This window comes from Chiloscyllium plagiosum, chromosome 10, assembly GCF_004010195.1.
Source record: "Chiloscyllium plagiosum isolate BGI_BamShark_2017 chromosome 10, ASM401019v2, whole genome shotgun sequence".
NCBI lineage: Eukaryota > Metazoa > Chordata > Chondrichthyes > Orectolobiformes > Hemiscylliidae > Chiloscyllium > Chiloscyllium plagiosum.
This window is the reverse complement of record NC_057719.1, coordinates 91,770,712-91,793,317: the sequence shown is the minus strand read 5'-3', so window position 1 is coordinate 91,793,317 and position 22,606 is coordinate 91,770,712. Positions and strand designations below refer to the sequence as shown.

The 22,606-nt window shown below is 45.0% G+C and overlaps 1 protein-coding gene across 3 annotated transcripts in view; it reads right to left on the bottom strand.

Moving 5' to 3' along the window:
- The window catches only part of tmem62 (transmembrane protein 62), an 80,053-nt gene extending 61,436 nt beyond the window's left edge, over positions 1-18,617 (bottom strand). The window contains exons 1-6 of one of the 3 annotated variants that reach the window (XM_043698401.1): positions 18,320-18,617; positions 16,995-17,106; positions 13,783-13,920; positions 11,283-11,328; positions 3,141-3,282; positions 1,913-2,037 (exon numbers count right to left, since the gene is read on the bottom strand). In XM_043698401.1, the coding sequence (XP_043554336.1) occupies positions 1,913-2,037; positions 3,141-3,282; positions 11,283-11,328; positions 13,783-13,920; positions 16,995-17,106; positions 18,320-18,493 (737 nt within the window). In that variant the 5' untranslated portion in view covers positions 18,494-18,617. Of the gene's footprint in view, positions 1-1,912; positions 2,038-3,140; positions 3,283-11,282; positions 11,329-13,782; positions 13,921-16,994; positions 17,107-18,319 lie in introns of those variants that run through there. The other 2 variants (XM_043698402.1, XM_043698403.1) reach the window with 2 other exon arrangements.
- Between the last annotated feature and the right edge of the window lie 3,989 nt (positions 18,618-22,606).

Sequence of the window (22,606 nt, the reverse complement as noted above, 5' to 3'; positions counted from 1 at the left end):
GCCTCCAATCAGCAAACAGTTTTCCAACTCATTCACACTGATTCCAGTTTTGTTAAAGCTCCTTGATACAGGCTTTACAGTAAAGGGCTGTCACCTCACTCAGCTGAGTAAGGGCCGTTCGTGGTCGATCAATTTTTCTCTCTGAACATGTCAATCAGCTGATTGTGTTTCTAATGCCAACTGCTTTTTCACAATATCACAATTATTATGGCATAGGAGGAGGTTATTTGGCCCATCATGCACTTGCTCTTCAAATGAGCATCATAACAGTGTCAAACTCTTGCACATTCCCCACATTACTTTTATGCAAATAATCATCCACTATCCTCTTGAATGTCTCAATTTAACATGTCTCCATTGCATTTCCAAGGCAGCGTAATCCACATTCCAAATCGAGTGAAAACTTTTCCTCATTTCACCCTTGTTTCTTTTACATATCATTTTAAAGCTATGCCCTCTTGTTCTTTTTACGATAGGAACTGCTTCTCCCTGTCTACTTTATCAGCTCACTCACGATTTTGAAAACACCTCTCAGATTTCCTCCTAGCCTTCTTCTCGAAAGGTGAACAGTTCCAACCCCTTCAATCTGTTTTCATTACAGAAGTTCCGCATGCCTAGAATAATTCTTGTAAATTGCTTCTAAGCTCTCTCCAATGTATTCATATCCTTTCCCACATTTTGGTGCCTACAACTGTACACAATTCTCCAGTTGAGGTCTAACATGTCTAATATAGTTAAACAATCACACACCACGTTATAGTCCAACAGGTTTATTTGTCCATCCCAGTTCGACACCGGCTCCAGCACATCAGGTTCAGTACCACTTCCTTGCTTTTGTACTCTATGCCCTAATTAGTAAAGTCAAGAACACTGTACACTTTATTTAATGCCACCTTCTGCTCCTGCATCCTCTTCACGATTGTATCTCTATTTTTTATTGTCTATTAACATTGTTCCAACCAATGTGCACTTCTCTGTATTGAACAACCTATCCGATTACTCTACGAACTTATGAATGGACTTTTGCAGTCTTCACAGTTTACAATTCTTACAAGTTTTGTGTCATCTGCAACTTTGAAAGTGTCCCCTGCACATTGAGATCCACATCATTAATGTTATCAGGAAACGCAAGGATCCAAATTACTACTTCCAAGGAACTGCACTAAAGCCTCCTCCAGTCTGAAAAATATCCACAGAACACTTTTGTTTTAAATACCAAAATTTCCAAATTCACTAAAAATATGACAGAGTATAGATTGAGCGTTTACTTGTTTTAATGTGGAAGAAGAAGGGGCACTCAAATTGGTGTCTTTATGGAGTTAAAGGTTTTGATTGAGTAGACAGAAAGTAATTATTATCTCTGGTGGAAGAATTTGGCCTAACCTGACATCAGTGGAGGCAGACCATTCAGAGGTATCACTGCTTCGCACAAAAGTTGACAATAATCTAGAACTTTCTCCCCAAAGAAACCTGTGAGCATTGCGTCAATTATATATTTCAAATCAAGTGTGATGAATTTTTTTTAGAAACCAAGTGCACATTCCAACACACAGCACTGTTAAAGATGACTGTCAGGATCAATATGGAGGGACCCAGATGATGTCGGTTTCCCACACGAGAATCTCAATGCCAGTGTACTGCAGCTCACGTGGGGATGATATCATGCACAATCAAGAACGAGCTAAATTGATGATCACCAAACAGGAGACTTGGGGACATAAATACCAAATATATTGGCCTCAGCTATGGATCAAGATCTCAGTCACAAAACAATTTGCGTGCATACACCATAATCACCCACCCACTCCGGTCATCACCACAACCTACCAGTACCCAATCACAGTAAGACCCTCTGCTGTTCTATATTTCCATATCAGCCATGTTGTTTAAAAAGTAAAAAGAAATCCCTCACCTCATGAGTTGCTGTATGCCAGGAGAGGCGGAAATGATAGTGGAGGTGGTGTAATGGCCAAGCCAAATGGTGTGATTGCTGTTGACAGTTTCAGATGCTAGCTTTGACAATTCACCCATTTTATTCTGCAAAGTAAATGACATATTTAATATAGTTTGTTGTAGCTCATTACCTCCCACACACTCCCTGATTTTATAGCCATCCTTCAGTCTCATTTTCCAGCAGTGTTCTTCTCACCTCACTGGACCCCACTTTAGATACAGCAGATTGTATTCCTGCAATGAATGCTGCTGTGTTAAATTAGGATAGCTGCACTCTTTGCACACTCTATCCACTCGAATAATCTATACTGTCAGCAGCTATGCACCTAAAAGAAAACAGAATTTGCATTTGTTTTGGACATCTCTGTTGACTTTATATTGATTTGTTGCTGCAGTAGTGTCACTGCTGTAATTTAAGGAAAAGTGGCAGGCAGTAAGCACACATAGGAGAAAGTGAGGACTGCAGATGCTGGAGATCAGAGCTGAAAATGTGTTGCTGGAAAAACGCAGCAGGTCAGGCAGCATCCAAGGAGCAGGAGAATCCTGAAGAAGGGCTTATGCCCGAAACGTCGATTCTCCTGCTCCTTGGATGCTGCCTGACCTGCTGCGCTTTTCCAGCAGTAAGCACACAGCTTGACAAACAGTCATGAGATCAACAACCAGAAAAGCTGTCCTTTTAGATGTTTTGAGGGATAATATTGGCTAGAATAAAAGACAGGCAGGAAGCATTGCCAACAATAGGAACATAACACGACCTGACTGGATGGCAAAGAGCCTAATTCAAGTACAGTAACATATTAGTTTTGTTCCTGTACACTTAATAGAACACGGATCCAAATTCAACTCGGGCAATTTGCGAATTTAAATTCACTTTGAGAATCTGGAAGCAAACAGGTAGTGTCAAAGTCAAAACTAATTAGCCAAGCCACAGCAATGGGACTGTCATTAAAAAAAAAATCCCCAGCTGATTCACCAATATCCTGTGGGTGAAAAAAACTTTCTTCCGTGTCTGATCAGACATTATGTGACACTTGTCCCACACCAACCTGCCTGACACTGAACTGCCTTTTGAAGTGGCAAATCACTATTGCTCTGCCCTACTTGCTCATTAGGTTTGTCGTCCAGCCACCCACAAAAATTTAAAAGAAAGCTCTAACTCTCTATAATGCAAGTAATCGTCTTCCTACCTGCTGCAAGACACCAAAGAAATTGAGTGGTCTTTTGGGACCAGGACTCAGGGTGGCATCAACACAGATGAAGGAGTAATTTCCAAAGTGAGTCTGATGTAGATAATGAAAGGATCCATCCTGACGATGGGCAGAATATTTCCTGTAAAATCACCAATACCAGTTTCAATCAAGTAGTTATTTTTAACCCCCACTGTAGCCTTGTCTTCTTTAGTTTTCACCTCTAATCTGAATTGAGTCAGAAGTTAAAACATTTTGCCCGAAATGATTCAACTATTTATTGGAGATCGAACAAATCCAGTTTCAGTAAACTTGATATCAATGGTTAACAGAATCAGCACACAAAGAGATAATAGAAAAGCATCTCGAGGTAATTTTTCAGTCTCATAGCCAGTGATGTTTCCTCTGAGCTGCGCAGCTTCAAAGAAACCCCAAAGCCTCCATACAAACTGCACACAATTGGCCCGTTTTAGTGAAAAAACATGCATAGCCACACAAAACATTTCAAGGGTTGCACACTTAGATAAAGCCACAATACAAAAAAAAAATTGTTGGTGGAACTGATTGGAACAACTTCGCTGAATTCTTTAAAAAAAACATATAGAGTGTTATAGTTATACATCTACAAAGCTTTTGGCTGAATCTGAACATTTTTTATACTCCTTCACAGGGTGTGGATGTTGTTAGCTGGGCAAGCATTTTTTGCCAATCCCTAATTGTCCAGGAGACAGGGACGATGAGCTCCCTACTTAAACCAGTGCCATTCATTCGGTGTAAACTGACCCACAGATGACCACGATTGAAAGTCTCAAAGGCTGTGTTTCCTGCCTAGTGCCCAGGTTCAGGATATCTCATCTAGGCTGCAGAGGAGAAGGAGGGGAAAGATACCGTTGTTTTGGTGCACATAGGCACCAACGATAATAGGTAGAAAGTAGAAAAAGTTTTTGCTGAGCAGCCAGGGGCTAAATTAAAAAGCAGAACAAAAAAAGGTAATAATCTCCAGATTACTACCTGAGCCATGAACACAGTCACCAAGATTACAGATAAACATGTGACTCAAAGATTGGTGTGGGAGAAACAGGTTCAAATTCAGGGGACATTAGCCCCAGTACTGGGGGAGGGAGGGAGCTGTTCCAACGGGACGTGCTCCACCTGAATCATGCTGAGACCAAAGTCTGAGGATATTGCATAATCAAGGTTGTCCAAAGAGCTCTTAACTAAATAGGGGAAGGGGAGGAGAGAGAGTTCTGTTGTGCAGAAAATCATGGCAAAAGTTAAGGGGGAGGGCTCAGCCACATTGAAAAGCTCAGGAATTTAACTTCTGTCACTCATGGAAAAAGTTAAGGGGGAGGGAGGGGGGAAGGCTCAGTCAATAGAGTAGAGAGTATTGAAAAGCTCAGGAATTTAACTTCTGTCACAACAGATAAGGGGACAACTATAACAAGGTGGGGATGGGAGGGTCAATGCAGAACTGAGGGTGTTACACATAAATGCATCAGTATCAGAAACAAGGTAAATGAATTTGTAGCACAGATTGGAATTGGCAGATGCGATGTTGTGAGTATCACAGAGACATAGCTGCAAGAGGATCGAGACTGGGAACTGAATATTCAAGGATTATATCCAACTGAAAGGACAGGCAGATGGGCATGGAGGAGTAAGAAGTGTTAGTAAGAAATGAAGTTAAATCAATAGTAAGTAGTAATATAGTGTTAGAAGGTACAGAATCTACGTGGGTCGAGTTGAGGAACTACAAAGGAAAAAAAGACCCTGATGGGAGTTGTAGATGGGCACCTTAGCAGTGGTCAGGATGTGGGGGAATAAAATAAGTCAAGAGATAGAAAAAGCATGCTTACAATAATCATGGGGTAGTTCAAAATTCAGGTGGACTGGGGAAAGCAAGTTGGGAATAAAATAAGTCAAGAGATAGAAAAGGCATGAAAGAAAGGCATGCTTACAATAATCATGGGGTAGTTCAAAATTCAGGTGGACTGGGGAAAACAAGTTGGCACTGGATCTCAAGAAAAGGAATTTGTGGAATGTCTGTGAGATAGTATTTTGGAGCAGCTTGTGGTAGAAGAGCCCACTAGGGAACAGGCAGTTCTGGACTTGGTGATGTGTAATGAGAAAGACATGGTTAGTGTGGTGCTGGAAAAGCACAGCAGGTCAGGCAGCATCCGCGGAGCAGGATTAGATTACTTACAGTGTGGAAACAGGCCCTTCGGCCCAACAAGTCCACACCGACCCGCCGAAGCGCAACCCACCCAGACCCATTCCGCTATATTTACCCCTGCACCTAACACTACGGGCAATTTAGCATGGCCAATTCACCTGACTTGCACATTTTTGGACTGTGGGAGGAAACCGGAGCACCCAGAGGAAACCCACGCAGACACGGGGAGAATGTGCAAACTCCACACAGTCAGTCGCCTGAGACGGGAATTGAACCCGGGTCTCTGGCGCTGTGGGGCAGCAGTGCTAACCACTGTGCCACCGTGCCGCCCCAAAATCAACGTTTTGGGCAAAACCCACCTCCGCCTGGTGAGACAGACATGATTAGGAAATCTAAGGTGGAGGAGCACCTCGGGACCAGCGACCATAATATGATAGAATTCACCCTGCAGTTTGACTAAGAGAAGCTGAGTAATGGTATTAAAGTCAGCAAAGGTAACTATGAAGACATGAGGGAGAAGCTGGCCAGAGTTGATTGGAAGGGGGGAGCCGAGCAGGAATGACAAAGGAGCAGCAATGGCAGGAGTTTCTGGTGGTAATTCAGGAGGCACAGCAGAAATTCATCCCAAGGAAGAGGCAACCATGGCTGACAAGGAAAGGCAGGACAGCATAAAAGCAAAAGAAAAAGCATACAATGCGGTGAAGATTTGTGGGAAGTGGGAGAATAAGGGTATCTTTAAAAACCAGCAGAGGAAACTAAAAAAGCAGTAAAGAGGGAGAAGATTAGATTACTTACAGTGTGGAAACAGGCCCTTCGGCCCAACAAGTCCACACCGACCCGCCGAAGCGCAACCCACCCATACCCATTCCGCTATATTTACCCCTGCACCTAACACTACGGGCAATTTAGCATGGCCAATTCACCTGACTTGCACATTTTTGGACTGTGGGAGGAAACCGGAGCACCCAGAGGAAACCCACGCAGACACGGGGAGAATGTGCAAACTCCACACAGTCAGTCGCCTGAGTCGGGAATTGAACCCGGGTCTCTGGCGCTGTGAGGCAGCAGTGCTAACCATGGATGAAATATGAGACTAAGCTAATTATTAATAAAACACAAGATTGCAAGAGTATTTGTTAAGGTATCTAAAAGATAAGAGAGAGGTGAGAGTGGATAGTGGATCGCTGGAAAATGTGGCTGGATAAGTAGTAATGGGAACAAAGAAATGGTGGAGGAACTGAATAGGTACTTTGCTTCAGTTTCCACATTAAAAGACACCAGCAGCATTCAAGAACTTCAAGAGAGTTAGAGCAACAGTGAGTGTCATGGCCATCACTAAGGAGAACGAGCTGGGGAAGTTGAAAGATCTGAAGATGGATAAATCAGCCAGACTGGATGGACTGCACCCCAGAGTTCTGAAGGACACAGCTGAGGAGATTGTGGAGGCAGTGGTGGTGATCTTTCAGGAATCACTGGAATCAGGGAGGGTTGCAGAACTGAAAAATGATTAACATAACACCGCTGTTTAAGAAGGGAGTGAGACAGAAGACAGGCAATTGTAGACTGATTAACCTCACCTTAGTCATTGGTAACATCTTAGAGTCCATTATTAAGGATGAGATTGGAGTATACTTGGAAGCACATGGTAAAATAGGGCTGAGTCAGCATGGCTTTGTCAAAGGAAGGTCATGCCTGACAAATCTGCTGGATATTTTTGCAGAGATTACTAGCAAGTTAGACAAAAGACAGCCAGTGGACATTATCTATCTGGATTTCCAGAACGCCTTTGACAAGATGCCGCACAAGAGCTGCTAAATACAATAAGAGTATTAGGTGCAAAGTATTGGCACAAATAGAGGATTCCTGATGAAGGGCACCTACTCTTTGGATGCTGCCTGACCTGCTGTGCTTTCCAGCACCACACTCTCGACCCCCATAAATAGAGGATTACCTGACTGACAGAAGGCAGAAAGTGGGGATAAAGGGATTTTTCAGGATGGTAGCTGGTGAGGACTGAAATTTGACAGGGGTCAGTGTTGGGATCACAACAATTCGCATGATACATTAACAATCTGGACAATAGAACTGAGGCATTGTTGCTAAGTTTGCAGGTGACACAAAGACAAGTAGAGGGACAGGTCATGTTGAGGAACTGGGGAAGCTGCAGAAGGACTTGGACAGGCTGAGAGAGTGGGCAAAAAAATAGCGGATGGAATACAATGAGGGCAAGTGTGAGGTTATGCATTTTGGTAGGAAGAATAGAACTGCAGACTATTTTCTAAAGGAAATGCTTCGAATATCTGAAGCACACAGGTACTTGGAGAACTAGCTCAGGATTCTCTTCAAGTTAACGGTGGCTCAGTGGTTAGCACTGCTGCCTCACAGCACCAGGATCCCAGGTTAGATTCCAGCCTCGGGCGACTGTCTGTGTGGAGTTTGAGTGTTCTCCCTGTGTCTGCGTGGGTTTCCTCCGAGTGCTCTGGTTTCTTCCCACAGTCCAAAGATGTGCAGGTTCAGGTGAATTGGCCATGCTAAATTGCCCATAAGGTTAGGTGCATCAGTCAGAGGGAAATGGGTCTGGGTGGGTTACTCTTCGGAGGGTCGGTGTGGACTGGTTGGGCCAAAGGGCCTGTTTCCACACTGTAGGGAATCTAATCTTAACATGCAGTTTCAGTTGGCGGTTGGGAAGGCAAATGTAATGTTCGCATTCATTATAAAAGGGCTAGAATACAAAAGCAGAGATGTATTGCTGAGATTGTAGAAGGCTCAAGTTAGACCGCATTTGGAATATTGAGAGTAGTTTTGGGCCCTATATCTAAGAAAGGATGTGCTGGCCTCAGAGGGGGTCTCGAAGAAGTTTACAAGAATGATCCTGTTGATGGAGGGCTTATCATACGAGCAGCTTTTGAGGACTTTTGGGGCTGTACAAAATAGAGTTTAGAAGGATGAGGGGGTATCTCATCGAAACTTACAGAATATGGAGAAGTCTGATTAGAGCGTGGACGTGGAGAAGATGTTTCCACTAGTAGCAAGGACACAGCCTCAGAGTGAAGGGACGACCCTGAGATGAGGAGGGTGGTGAATCTGTGGAACTCATTGCCACAAAAGGTTGTGGAGGCCAAGTCATTGAGTCTATTTAAAACAGAGATAGATATGTTCTTGATTGGTCAGGGGATCAAGGGTTATGGGGAAAAGGCTGAGAAGAATCGAGCTGATCAGCCGTGATCAAATGGCAGAGCAGGTGTGATGGGCCACATGGCCTAATTCAGCTCCCATATTTGTGGTCTTCTGGTCTAATGGGTAGCAAGCCAGTCACAAAATGAAAAGCAGAGGTAGGGCCCTTGAAATGGCTACTCAAGAGTAGCAAAGGATAGGAAGCGATGTTCTATAAGGGATACTGTTGGAGTCATCGTGGTTCAGTATTTTCAGAAACAAATTGGAACTGGGTTTGGAATTTAAATTCAAAACATGCAGAGCTTCCCAAATTGGGGGTGGTTTAGGTAATACTGAGGAAGACTGTGTCAAAACACAAGAATAGTTAAGTAATTGGTAAATGAAGGTCAATAGAATCAGAGAGATGTACAGAACGGAAACAGACCCTTTGGTCCAACCCGTCCATGCCAACCAGTTATCCCAACCCAATCTAGTCCCACCTGCCAGCACCTGGCCCATATCCCTCCAAACTCTTCCTATTCATATACCCATCCAGATGCCTTTTAAATGTTGCAATTGTATTAGCCTCCACCATTTCCTCTAGAAAAGGATGAACTAATATGCTTTGGTAGGATTAAGGAGACCACATAATTCTTGGAAATTAAGTGCCTGAGTTGGGTAGAGGAGCAGAGAGATCTTTCGTTACAGATACACAAAATCAAAAAGAGCAATGCAGATTAATAAGGTTATTAAAAAAAACAAGCAAAGCACTTGATTTACTTTCTAGAAAGATAGAATTGAAAAGTTACATTAACCTTTATAGAATTTTGATTAGATCAGATTTAGGGCAAATCTGCACTCCATATTATACTCGGGATATACTTAATTCACAAAAATAATTACTCAAAATGATACATGAATTGAGCAGTAACACCTGTCAGGGAATACTGAACAGGCCAGAGATCTTAAAATCTGTTAAGATTTTATGACTGAGAATTGGTTTAGAAAGTAGAAACATAGCAAACATGCTCCTCCTTCTGAAGGGGACCAGGATAAGGTAGTCATAATGGCCCAAATCTTTCAAGTGAATTAGGAACAAACAGCACTTTTGTTATGCATCAGGACCCAGAGAAGTCCCAACGTACACTTGTGCAGTATGTAGGTGCAAAATTTAAACTAGCAATAGAGACATGCCTGCCAGAACCGTGTATACACGGCTCCAGAACCGACTGCACCACTGTATATTTGAGCTAGATGCCCTGAATTTGCCCAGAAATGTAAGGGCTTATGCCCGCAACATTGATTCTCCTGCTCCTCGAATGCTGCCTGACCTGCTGTGCTTTTCCAGCACCACACTCAACTTTGGTCTCCAGCATCTGCAGTCCTCATTTTTTTCCGGTAAGACCCACCAAGCCAATAGTGTCCATAACTTGGTAGAATTTAGCATCCAGTTTGAGAATGAGAAACTTAGGTCAGCAACAACTGTTTTAAACTTAAATAAAGGTAATTACAAAGGGATGAGGACAGAGTTGGCTGGAGTGGACTGTGAAGAATGTTTAGCAGACAAGATGGTTGAAGAAAAATGGCAGACAATTAAGAAAATAGTTCACGACTCACAGCAAAAACATATGCCAGTCAAAAAAAGGATTCCAAGATAGGGATTAAACTAAAAATGATTTAGCAAAGAAGTTACAGATATCATCAAATTGAAAGAAAAATATACATAATATGGCAAATATTAGTAGTAAACCAGAGGATTGCAAAAGTTTTAAAGCCAACAAAAGATGACCAAAACATATATAAAGAGAGGTAATAACTATGAAGGCAAGTAATATAAAATTGGATAATTGTAAAATATAAAAAGGAAGAGGGAGGCCAAAGTAAACTAAGACCCTTTAGAAAATAAAACTCAGGAAAAAATAAGGGGAACCCAGGAAATGGCATGAATTGAACAAGAATTTTGTGTTAGTTTCCACAGTGGATGATAAGGGGTTGCTGGGGATTGTAGGCAGAGGTGTGTGGAGAAATACATGCAATAACTATCACTAGAGGAAAGGTACTAGGGAAGCTAATGGAAGGGTAAGTACGTTAAGTCCTCAGACCAGATAGATGCATTTATTTTTATTCATTCATGGGACAAAGGTATGGCTGGCTTGGCTAACATTTATTGCCCATCCCTAATTGCCCAGAGGACAGGTAAGAGTCAACCACATTACTGTGGGTCTGGAGTCACATGTAGGCCAGACCGGGGCAGGATGGCAATTTCTTTCCCTGAAGGACATTAATGAACCAGATAGGTATTTCCAACAATTGCCAATGGATTCATTAGAATCGTAATTCCAGATTTATATTGAATTCAAATTTAACTATCTGCCGTAGTGGGATTCAAACCCGAGTCCCCAGATCATTATCTGGATCTCTGGATTAATATTCCAGTGATAACACATCTCTGAGTTTTAAAGGAATTAGCTATAGAGATAATGGATGCACTGGTGTAAATAAAAACTACACCCCATGAATGAATTTTTAAAAAGGGGAAAATCAAGTATCTAGTTTCCTTTGCAGCTAAGCTTCTGCAACTCCCAGCATCCTACAGGAATGGCATTAATGTTAGCTGGAGTCACTGACTATTTGTGGAAGCACAAATGGCAGGTGACAATGGGCGAGCCAAGGCAGGTTTCACTGAGTGATCCAAAGAATTAGGTTGACTGCAGTTTTCCTGCTTAGCATAGCCCAGGAATTAAACTGTACACCTCAATGCAATATCTTACAGTGCATTTGAAAACCTAATGTTAGCTAGACTTGAAGCACAATACCTGTAGTAATTATTGATGCTGTCAAGTGACTTAATGTTGAAAGCATCTGTATTGAGAAAAAGAAGACTGTATCACCGTGGGTATAACAACAATTTGCATTCACACAACAGTTTGATACAGTAAAATGCACTAAAATACTTCACAGGTGTGTTATCAAAGGTTGATGCAACATAACAACAGATCCAATTTAACGAGTAAAAGCTTGTTGGACTTGAAGAAGCATCTTAAAACAGAAGAGGGAGAGGTGTTCAGAGAAAAATTTCCAGAGCTTAGGCACTAACGATAGAGTGGAGGGAGTGGGGCAATGCAAAAAAGCCCAGAATTGGAAAACCTTGTAGATCTCACTGGGTTACAGGGCTGGAAGAGATATCAGACAGTGAGCAATATCATGGACGGATTTGAAAATAAAGATTAAAATTTGACTTGCTCCAAAGATTCATGAGCACAACTGAAAGGCTACCTGCACTGTTGCACTGCCAGTGGATGCTGTCTTGTTTAAATCGATTGATAGAAGAATTTCAATAATTTTAAATGTGGTCTAGTGACATAGCAGGTTATTGGGCAACATACACTACATTATGAATTCAGGCCCGTGGACCTTTGAGACGAGTGAGAAAATAGAAGAGGCAGGCCATTGAGGAATTTCAAAAAGAACTGAACGGTGAGGGGGCAGTGTCAGGGGTTCAGGTTACTTCCAAGGTGCAGTGTTATGGTCTACTGACTTCCTTTTTTGTGGTTCTCTCAGTAGGTTGTTAGTTTTTGGAACTCTCTTCTTCAAAAGATGGTGGGAGCAGAGTATTGGAATATTTATAGGGCAGGGGTAGATAGATTCCAGTTAAGCAAGAAGGTGAAAGGCTTTGGGATAGATGGAAACATGGAATTAGGTTGCAGTCAGATCACGATAGAGAAGGCTCAAGCGGTCAAATGGCCTCTGCTTCTAACTCATAAACCTCCCAAATATGACGTTTGGCTCAAGGGAGTCCATACACAGAGCCACAAATTCTGGGTGACCTCTGTAAAAGGGTTGGAAATTCAATAGAGTTTTAATGGCACAGTTATAGAAGAGTGCACAGGGACATAGAGATTTCTGTATAGATCTTTGATAGGACATTTTGATAGAGCAATCAGCAAGGTAAATGAACCTTATAAAACAGCAGTTAGGCCACCAATAGCGTACTGCATCCAAGTCTGGTCATTACGCTTTGGATGGATCTGAGGGTCTTTGAGTAAGTGTAGAGGAAATATGTCAGAATGGTTCCAGGATGAAGAATTTTGACTACAGGGTTAGATTGGAGAAGCTGGGAATATTTTCTTTCGAGCAAAGGAGCTTGAAGGAAAATCTGATCAATGTACAAAAGATTATGGCTGACTTGGAGAAAAGCTGTTCCCATAAATTAGTGAACACGTATTTAGGTTTTGGGTAGGACATGAGGGTAGCTTGAGGAAAGTTTTTTTAAACACACAATAAGTGGTAATGACCTGTAACTTTCTACCTACGAGGGTGGTCGAAGCAGATACAATGGAAGTTGTCAAAAGGAAATGGAAGGGCACTTGAGGACTAAGTGGGAAGAGTTGTGGGATGAAACTGACTGACACTCTCTACTGAAGACTGCATGATATGATGCACTGAAAGGCCTCCTTCTGTGTTATCATAACTCTATAGCACTCATGTGGTCACCAGGAAACTTGACGAAGCAATGAAGATGGTCATAACTGGACTTTCCCTGTTATTTTGATGAGAGATCCCTTGCTGTAGTGCAATGACAATGCTCTCACCACTGCCTCAGAAGGATGTGGGCTCCAAATCCTGAGACTTGAACAGTTAATTTAGGCTGATATTTCAGAGAACATGCATGCATGGGGGGGGGGGGGGGGGGGGGGAGGGCAGTGGCATCCTTTGGACAGAATGTTAAACCAAGTCCCTGGTGTCCTGGCCACCATCAGTCCCTCAACCAATAACGCTGAAAAAAATCCCTCTCATTATCTGGTTTTCGTTTCCCACCTGTTGTGGGATTTTGCTGTACACAAATTGGAAACTGTCCCGATACTACACCTCAAAAAGTACTTCAGCAGCTGTAGAGCTCTTTGGAATAGCTTGAGGTTGTGAGATCTGCATCAATGTAAATCTTTCTTTCAGACATCACCAACTGAAGGCAAATAACAAAAGAACTAGAAGCAACATGACCAAAAACATTTTAATACAGTCTGTGGTTTGGATCTGGACTGCACTGCAGAGTGTGACAGAGGCAGATCGAAGCAGGGTTTTCACAAAGGGATTGTTTAATCAAAGGATAGAAACAAATTGCTGAGCTACAGAGTAAAGGTCGGGAGCAGGAATAGCTGAATTGCACTTGCAGACAGTTTGCGTGTCAATTAGGTGTTGCATGGCCTACGGAGTTGAAATTATTCTATGACACAATCATAGTGGAATTAATGATTGAGTTACTGCATTACAACCAGAAGGGCAAGTGACAAAAGTTAACCAGGGTAACTACTGTACCATGATTGCCTTTGATATCAATCCACTTGGTCTTTTCTAAAACTCTGGATTGCTTCAGGATTGTATGGTAGGTTTGCCATTCAATTTCGTGCTGAACAGATCCGATCCTGTTCTTTGTTTTGGCATCTGTCAGATCTCCTGTGAAACATAAAGCAACATAAATATAAAATCAGGGTTGTCGGAGCACATCAGTGAAGCCCTGCTCGCTCAGTTTCCCCAGAATCCAGAGTTGGCCATCTCAGCATCAGTTGACACATTGGAAAGTTGTCAGTTTTCTTTGTTTCTGACATATCTTTTCCCCTATATTTCAGTGAGATCAAATCTTTGACTCAAAAAGATGCTGACCTGTTAAAAGCACTCTGGGCACCAGGAAATGCAGATGGGTGGGTAACCTGAATGTGGGACGTGGACATCACTGGCTGGCCAGCATTTACTGCCGATCCCTAATCGCTTTTGCGAAAGTACTGCCTGCAACAGTAGTGAACTCACCAACATTAAGGGCATTTAAATGGTCATTGGATAAACATATGGATGATGATGGAATAGTGCAGGTTAGATGGACTTTAGATTGGTTTCACAGGTTGGTGCAATATCGAGAGCCAAAGAGGCTGCACTGCGCTGTAATGTTCTTTGTTCTCTATATGAGCTGCCTTCTTGGACCGCTGCAGTGCACCTACTGTGGGTTGACCCGCAATGCCATTAACACACTCGAGTTTATCAGTGCATACCAGTGTATTTTTAACACAAAGAATAAATCATTCATTAAACAAGGGGAGAAAAATGAACTGCATTATATCGTACAAAAAGACCGAATGACTTAATTACAAACACCCAATAAAAAAATTCAAACTCGTACTCTCTCGTATTCCAGCAATATTCTTACAAATACCAAATCCCTAGTGAAGATTTACCACCAGCTCTGCATCAAGATCTCTTGCTCAGGCTGGCACAACTACTACCTATTTACATCTGGTGAATTTCTGCGCATTGACTAAATGCTTCTCCTTTAGCGGATATCTGTCCAAAGATACACAATACAAACTAAATACACTATTATTTTAACTTCAGAGCAAAAAAGTGTTTCCTAAACTCAGTTTCCAGCAGTTTTGTCGGATTTCTTATCAGAGAGTCTAACATTCCTGCCTCATCTCTTTGGGGCATACACAAAGACACAGTGACTCCTTTCTGAATTTTTCTGCGTCTCCCTTGGCCTTGTCGCTAATCAATAGCAGTTTTTTTTCTATAGTATCTGATGTTCTGCCTACTCGGTGTTGGCTTGTCCTATGTCTATTTAACGTAAAAGGTTAATAAGCTCTATTGTTATTCTGGGGAAAGATTGTCCTTCTCTTCTCAAGGTTTGTCTGGGATTTTACTTGATCTCTACTTCCAACACAATTTGAAGAGATTTTTTCAAAGCTAGATTTTCTTTGGATTGTATGACATCTGACAAAGACTGATCAAATCTTTCTCTAACAGTCGTGTCTGACCTATCTTCTGCACTTGGCCCTTATCCCTCTCTTCCCTCCCGCAACAGCTATAGGGTTTCCTTTGTCCTTATCTACCATCCCACCAGCATCCACATCCAGAAGATCATTAGTGAGATGCCACCACCAGATATATACTCCCTCCCTTGTCAGCCTTCCACAGAGACCATTCCCTCTGGGATACCCTGGGTTCACTCTTCCCTTACTCCCCATACTGCTCCATAGCACGTTCCCCTGCAACCGCAGAAGGTGTAACACCTGTTTGTTTACTTGCTCCCTCCTCAGTATCCAAGGGCCCAAACACACCTTCCGGGTGAAGGAACGCTTTACCTGCGCTTCTCAGAATCTAATCTACTTTATTCGCTGCTCACAATGTGGTCCCCTCTACATTGGAGAAATGAAGCATAGACTGGGTGACTTCTCCACAGAACACTTATGTCCTGTCTGCAAAAAAGGCCCAGAGCTTCCAGTTGCCTGCCACTTCAACACTCCACCCTGTTCCCTGGCCAACATCTCTGTCTCAGGCGTGTTATAATGCTCAAGTGAAGCTCAACACAAGCTGGTAAAACAGCACTTCATCTTCTGCTTCGGAACCCTGCAGCCTGCTGGGATTAATATCTAGTTCAACAATTTTAGGGTTTGAGCTCTCCCATATCCTTACTCCAACCTCAACACACTAGGCCTTGTTATCACATAAAAACCAGAAGAACTGCGGGTACTGTAAATCAGAAACAAAAACAGAGATTGCTGGAAAAGCTCAGCAGGTCTGGCAGCATCTGCGTAGAGAAATCAGAGTTAACATTTAAGTTCAAGTGACCTTTCCTCAGAATTTCGTCAGTTTTGTGACCCGAAACATTAACTCTGATTTCTGTTACCGATGCTGCAAGATCTGCTGAGCTTTTCCAGCAATCTCTGTTTTTGTGTCTCTATGAATTCTGATTCCAAGGTTCCAAACTCGCAGGTGTTATAAAGATGTTTTATATTAAGTATCACTTGAAGGTTTGTGGAAAAAGGAATTTATTTCAAGTTTTGTGGATATATCTAGTTCCTTTAAAAGAAGTAATTGAAAGTTCATGACATACTAGAAATCACCAGTTATAATGATTACTTGACTGTAGAACCTGCTGGGGTTGTTTTGAACAGTGACTGCTTTGGAGAGGTGCTTGTTTTATCTCGTCCAGTTGCAGGGAAATCTGCCAAGAGCAAGCCAAGTTGGAGGAAAGCTTGCCATAAACAAACTGTTCAGCTGATTTCTCCCCACTTCTGAAAACATAAATCTCAACACTAGTTCAGGGTAAAGCTTATTTGTTCTTTTGAAAAAAATAAAATTGAAAGAACATTTCAGGATTGTATTCCTGAGTAAACTCTGAATTAAAAGTTTTTTTTAAAGAAGAGTGTAGAAGTATAAAACTGATTCTGTATTCTCATTCTTAAAAATAAATCAGGCTCCATTGACATTGGCAGTCAACAATCTTGGTGGTGTTGTTTTGTTGTTAACCCTGACATTAATTATTCACAAAAGATGCGAATTTGATAGATCACTTAAAATGTCACAAAATCTCCACTTGGAAATCCTTGTTCAAACCAATCCTCTATTTAAGAAAATTGTCCATGGTCTTCCAATATAGCTGAGAATTTATCAGGTTTGTCTCTGCCAATTTAGAATATTTCAGCAACTACAAATCTATTGACAACCATTTCATTTTTGTGTTAGGTTTCATTGCCTACCTGTGACGAAGACAATCGCTGGCTTAATTACATCAATGGTCTCTGTGCAAAATGTCTTAAAATCAGGGGTTCTTCGGGGATCTACGAACCTACTGATATGGAGGTCAGACACCTGAGCAGAAAAAAACTTTCAGTTAAACCCACCACCAACAAAATACTTCTAAAAGAGGTGTTTAATATAAATCAGCATAAACAAAACCTGATCCTTCCTTCCTCCACCTTCTTTTACAAATAACATAGAATATCAGCCTTTGCCTCCAGGTGTGTAACTCTACCCTTAAATTTTTTTTCCCAAACAGCTCATACATGATAGGAATGTGCACATAATATTTCATTAATCTACTCTTTTGCATCACAAAATCACAGGTTAACTCTTTAAGCTTTCAAATTCCTCAAAGATCTAGGTCAAGACTACTGCCCAAACAAGTGCAAAGTTCCAGGTGAGCTGACTTTTCTTTAAAATGAACTATACTGTTTAGTGCAGATATTGCTGAGTGAACACACGGGTTCCCCGTGAAACAATTCCCGCCTCTGTATTAGAGGGACTTGAGGTTCTTTTTGGGGGGAGGGATCATTTTGAATATTTCACTGTCACAGGAGTTTGCCTCGAAGCATAAAATGCATTGTTCAAAAGAAAAGGAAGAAAAATGGCAACATTGGTTCCATCCCGACAGGGGACTGCATTCGATCCCTTCTGCACCTGTCCGAGCGAGGGGGCCGGTGCTGAGACAGAGACATGTTATGGTTTAAAAAGGCTCCCTTCGCGTCCAATTTCAAGGAGATTTCATTAAGCGGGCAAACTTACCCCCTCATATCGCAATTCTTACACAGCAATTAATCCATACAGTGTAGTGCATAGAAGAGAGATGGTTTTCGAAAGGTGTTAATTCCTGCTAAAGCAGACCCAGGTTAGGTCCCCTGTCTATCTCTTGCGACCACCGCAGGTACGACAGGGGAGGGAGGTAGAGAGAGCTCTGAGCCGGCCGGTGAGGGAGGGAGGGAGTGAGGGGGTGAGGGGGTGAGGGGGTGAGTGGGGCGACCGACCGACCGACCGACCGACCGACCGACCGACCGACCGACCGACCGACCGACCGACCGACCGACCGACCGACCGACCGACCGACCGACCGACCGACCGACCGACCGACCGACCGACCGACCGACCGACCGACCGACCGACCGACCGACCGACCGACCGACCGACCGACCGACCGACCGACCGACCGACCGACCGACCGACCGACCGACCGACCGACCGACCGACCGGGAGGGACGCCCGCCCGCCGGCCGACCGACCGACCGACCGACCGACCTTTCCTTGTTACCTGCAGGAACCAGAAGAGGTTGTCCGTGCCCCGGCCCGGGTAAGGAGGCTGGCCATCTCGCGGGTGCGGCCTCCGGCTGAGAGCCGGCTGCACGGTGTAGTTCTCCAGCACGTAGGCGGTGAGGCAGGCCAGCAGCAGGCCGGCCGCGAGCAGCAGGCTGAACACACGGAACATCCCGGATCAGCGGCCGGCAGGCTGCCTGGCAACCATCCCCACTTCCGACATCCCAGGCCCGGACATCCAACACCGACGAGACAGCGAAGCGGGCCAAGAGTATCCCCTGCGGACAGGCAGGCGGGCGGGCGGGGGGGGGGGGTTGGGCCTGTTGTCATGGCAACGATGGAGCTGAGCGACAGCAGTACCTGGGAATATCAGAGGTAACAGTGAGTGTACTACAGGGTTTTATAACAACAAGCTGTTTCCAAGACAGCTGGGTCAGTATAATAAACAGTATAGAAGGTAGTTAGAACATAGAACAGTACAGGCCCTTCGGCCCTTGATGTTGTGCTGGCCCTTTAACTTACTCTAAGATCAGACTAACCTACATACCCTACATTTTACTATCATCCATGTGCTGAACCAAGAAGCACTTAAATGCCCTTAATGTATCTGACTCTACTACCGGCAGTGCATTCCACCATTCTGTGTGTAAAGAACCTACTTTGACATTCCACCCCCTGCCAAACCTTCCTCCAATCACCTTAAAATTATGTCCCCCCGCCCGGTGATAGCCATTTCCACCTTGGGGAAAAAATCTCTGACTATCCACTCTATCTATGATTCGAAGATGCCAGTGTTGGACTGGGGTGTACAAAGTTAAAAATCACACAACACCAGGTTATAGTCCAACAGGTTTAATTGGAAGCACACTAGGTTTCGGAGCAACGCTCCTTCATCAGGTGATTGTGGAGGGCTCAATCGTAACATAGAATTTATAGCAAAAATTTATAGTGTGATGTAACTGAAATTATACATTGAAAAATTGATTGTCTGTTAAGCCTTTCATCTGTTAGAATACAGTGATAGTTTCACTTCTTTCATGTGTAAATCACAAAACCCTTTTTCTTAAAGTTGCATTCTCGGGTTAGCTGTTAACAATGGTGATAGCTACCTGAACACTATGGGGTAATTTAGCATGGCCAATCCACCCTAACCTACACATCCCTGAACACTATTGGTAATTTAGCATGGCCAATCCACCCTAATCTGCACATCCCTGAACACTATGGGTAATTTAGCATGACCAATCCACCCTAACCTACACATCCCTTAACACTTTGGGGTAAATGAGCATGGCCAATCCACCCTAACCTACACATCCCTGAGCACTATGGGTAATTTAGCATGGCCAATCCACCCTAACCTACACTCGGGGAGAATGTGCAATCTCCCACACAGACAGTCGCCCCCGAGTCTGTGATCGAACCGGGGTGTCTGGTGCTGGGAGGCAGCGGTGCGAACCGCTGAGCCCCCGGGCCACCCATGGTGGGGTGGGGGGTTTCCACAATTTCTATCGCAAGGGCGAAACATACGTAATGAACTGACTGGACGGAACTGCGGTCCCGGTGGACAGGGACGCGGAGGTGTCGGGGCCAAGGGTCCTGGAGACAAATAAGACTCAGAGAGGGTGAGGGGTGGTCGCTTGGCTGTTGGTGTCATATACACGGACCTTAGTTAAGGCGTTTGATAAGGTTCCCCGTGGTAGTCTCATGGAGGTAGTGAAGTCACACGGTGTGCAGGGTGTCCTCGCTCGGTGGATAAAGAACTGCTTGAGCAACAGGAGACAGAGAGTGGTGGTCGAAGGGAGTTTCTCGAAATGGAGAGAGGTGACCAGTGGTGTTCCACAGGGGTCAGCGTTGGGGCCCCTGCTGTTTGTGATATACAGGAATGACCTGGAAGAGGTCACTGTTGGCCTGATCAGCAAGTTTGCAGGTGACGCAAAGTCGCTGAAAGCAGAGGGGGACGAGTCAAAGAATACAGGAGGATATCGAGAGACTGGAGAGTTGGGCGGGAGAGTGGCAGATGGAGTTCAATCCAGGCAAACGGGAAGTCCGGTTCTCGAGTGAACTGGAAACGGAAGAGCAGAGCGATCTGGGAGTGCAGGTCCATTGTCCCCTGAAGGTGGCTGCCCAGGTGGAGAGAGTGGTCAAGAAGGCACGGGGTGTGCTTGCCTTCATCGGACGGGGTATTGACTAGAATGGTACCCGTTGCGGTTTATTGATCACTCTGCCCTCCCTGCATTGGAATGTGGCTGGCCGGGTGACGCGGTGGCTGGTGTTTTGGGGAGATCGGGGAGTGGTGGGAAGGGAGGGGGGGGCGCTTGGCTCGCTACGTTTGGGATTGTTGCGGGTTGGGTGTGGCTCGCTAAGGCCGTGCCCTTCCTTTCGTTAAAGTCTGTGCTTAGTGTTCAGTGTGTCTTGCTGCCGGACGGATCTCTGTTTGTCCCAGTAAACTCTGGTCCAGCCTCCCCCCCTCCACTGCGGGCTCTGCTTCGACGTCTGCTGTGGTGACGAAACCTTGTTCCGATGAAGACTTGTGCGCGTGTTTGGATCGTCCTGGGTCTGTGGGTCTTTTTTTCCACCCCCCCCACCCCCTCCTTTTCCAGTCATCGGGGGAACGGGTTTTTCTGTTGTCTGTGGCTCCAGGTGTGGAGGGAGAACCCTTCGAGGTCTGGGCCCTGGAAATTGTTATTGCCCGCTTTCGGTGGCTCTGTCGATGCATTTGGGCCTTTGGGCGTTCAGCCTCCCCGTGTTCTTTCCCTGTGTGACGCCCGTTGGGGGGAACGAAATGGAAGTCACTCTGGCAGTTACGCGGTTAACGTCGTGTTTCAATGTCCGCCTGGGATCACGTTACAGGGCTCCGGTGACAGATAATGGGAGTGCACTGCTCGACACGTTAGTTAAGTGACTGGGAGGTGAGCTAATGCTGAAGGCGATGGCGTTGTCGTGAGATAGGTTAAACGTGAACGCGGGAACCGGGGTGGCTGACGATGATTACCTTAGAAAGGCAATGCAGGATTGGGTGTGCTAATGCCATCCATCAGATAAGTACGGGAAGAATAACTGTGTAAGTTGCAGGGGGACAGAGAGATTGTGGGAGGGCTCAGGAAGACATTTTGCTGGCTCCCACAGCTCTGATTGTGCAAGATTTAAAGTTTAATTTCGTGAGGGAGTTTCTGCGTCTCCTGGTGGTTTTATTTTTATTGAGCATGGAGCGATTGATTCTTCCGCAATATGACTCGAGACGTGGGGCCTACTCCAGATTCAAGGCCTACTCCAGATTTAGGACCGACTCGACATTTAGGGCCTACTCCTGATTGAGGGCCTACTCCTGGCTCAGGGTTCACTCCAGGTCCTGGTGCCCGAGGAAGCTGCATTCATGTAGCCTCCCAACGCTCTCCGATGGCAGGCATGGAGAACGGCAGGCCCCGCGGATCAGCCCGAGTGATGGAATGGGATCACAGCTTTGAGCCCATGCGTTCCCAGCCCCAGGCTTAAGGAGTCCATTGCCTGCCCTCTGAGGGGGGGGGTGGTGCAGAGAGGGAGAGGTGTAGGCCGCACTGGGAGCAGGGGAAGACGGCCTCCGATCCCTGCTCCAGCCAGAAGGGGATCGGGATGGAGTCTCAGCGAGAGGATCCCGGTGCCCTGGCTCCGATGTCCCTGTCGGGGCGCGCGGAGCGGATTCCGGGGATCTGTAGGGATCTAGTTACTGGGATCGAGGCACAGCGGTCAGACCCTGTGTGTAAGAGGCTGGCTATGGGGAGGGGGGAGTGGGAGGGAGTCACAATCCATAAACCCGGAACGTCAAGGGGTGGTCCACAAGGTCAGCCCCGAAAGGGCCAGCTCTGTGCACAAACAGATCGACTTCGACAGTTTGGGGTCGGAAATCTGCTTTTCTATAAATTACCAAACAGGAAGTTGGGGTTATGGCCGACACCAGCGTTTATTATCCAGGCGGGGTCTGCATTTCCCGTTTCCTGTCCCTCTCCGCTCCCCGGGCACGGAGTGATTTCCTCCCGGAACGTTCCTCCGCTCCCCCTCCCCACTCACCACCCCCCGGGGGTTTCCTCGGGATCTTCGGGATTGGAGCCAGCTCACCCCCCCAGCTCCCCTCCCCTCCCCCCGGGCGTCGCTGTCGATGGACTCAATGATGTGGGAGCTGCCGGGCGTCCTGTTCCTCATCTGCTCCGTGAGTGGTAGGTTCCCGACCCCCTCCCCCTCACCCCCTCCCCTCAGAGAGTGCCCTCCCCCTCAGCCCCCTCCCCTCGGAGAGTGTGACACCCCCTCA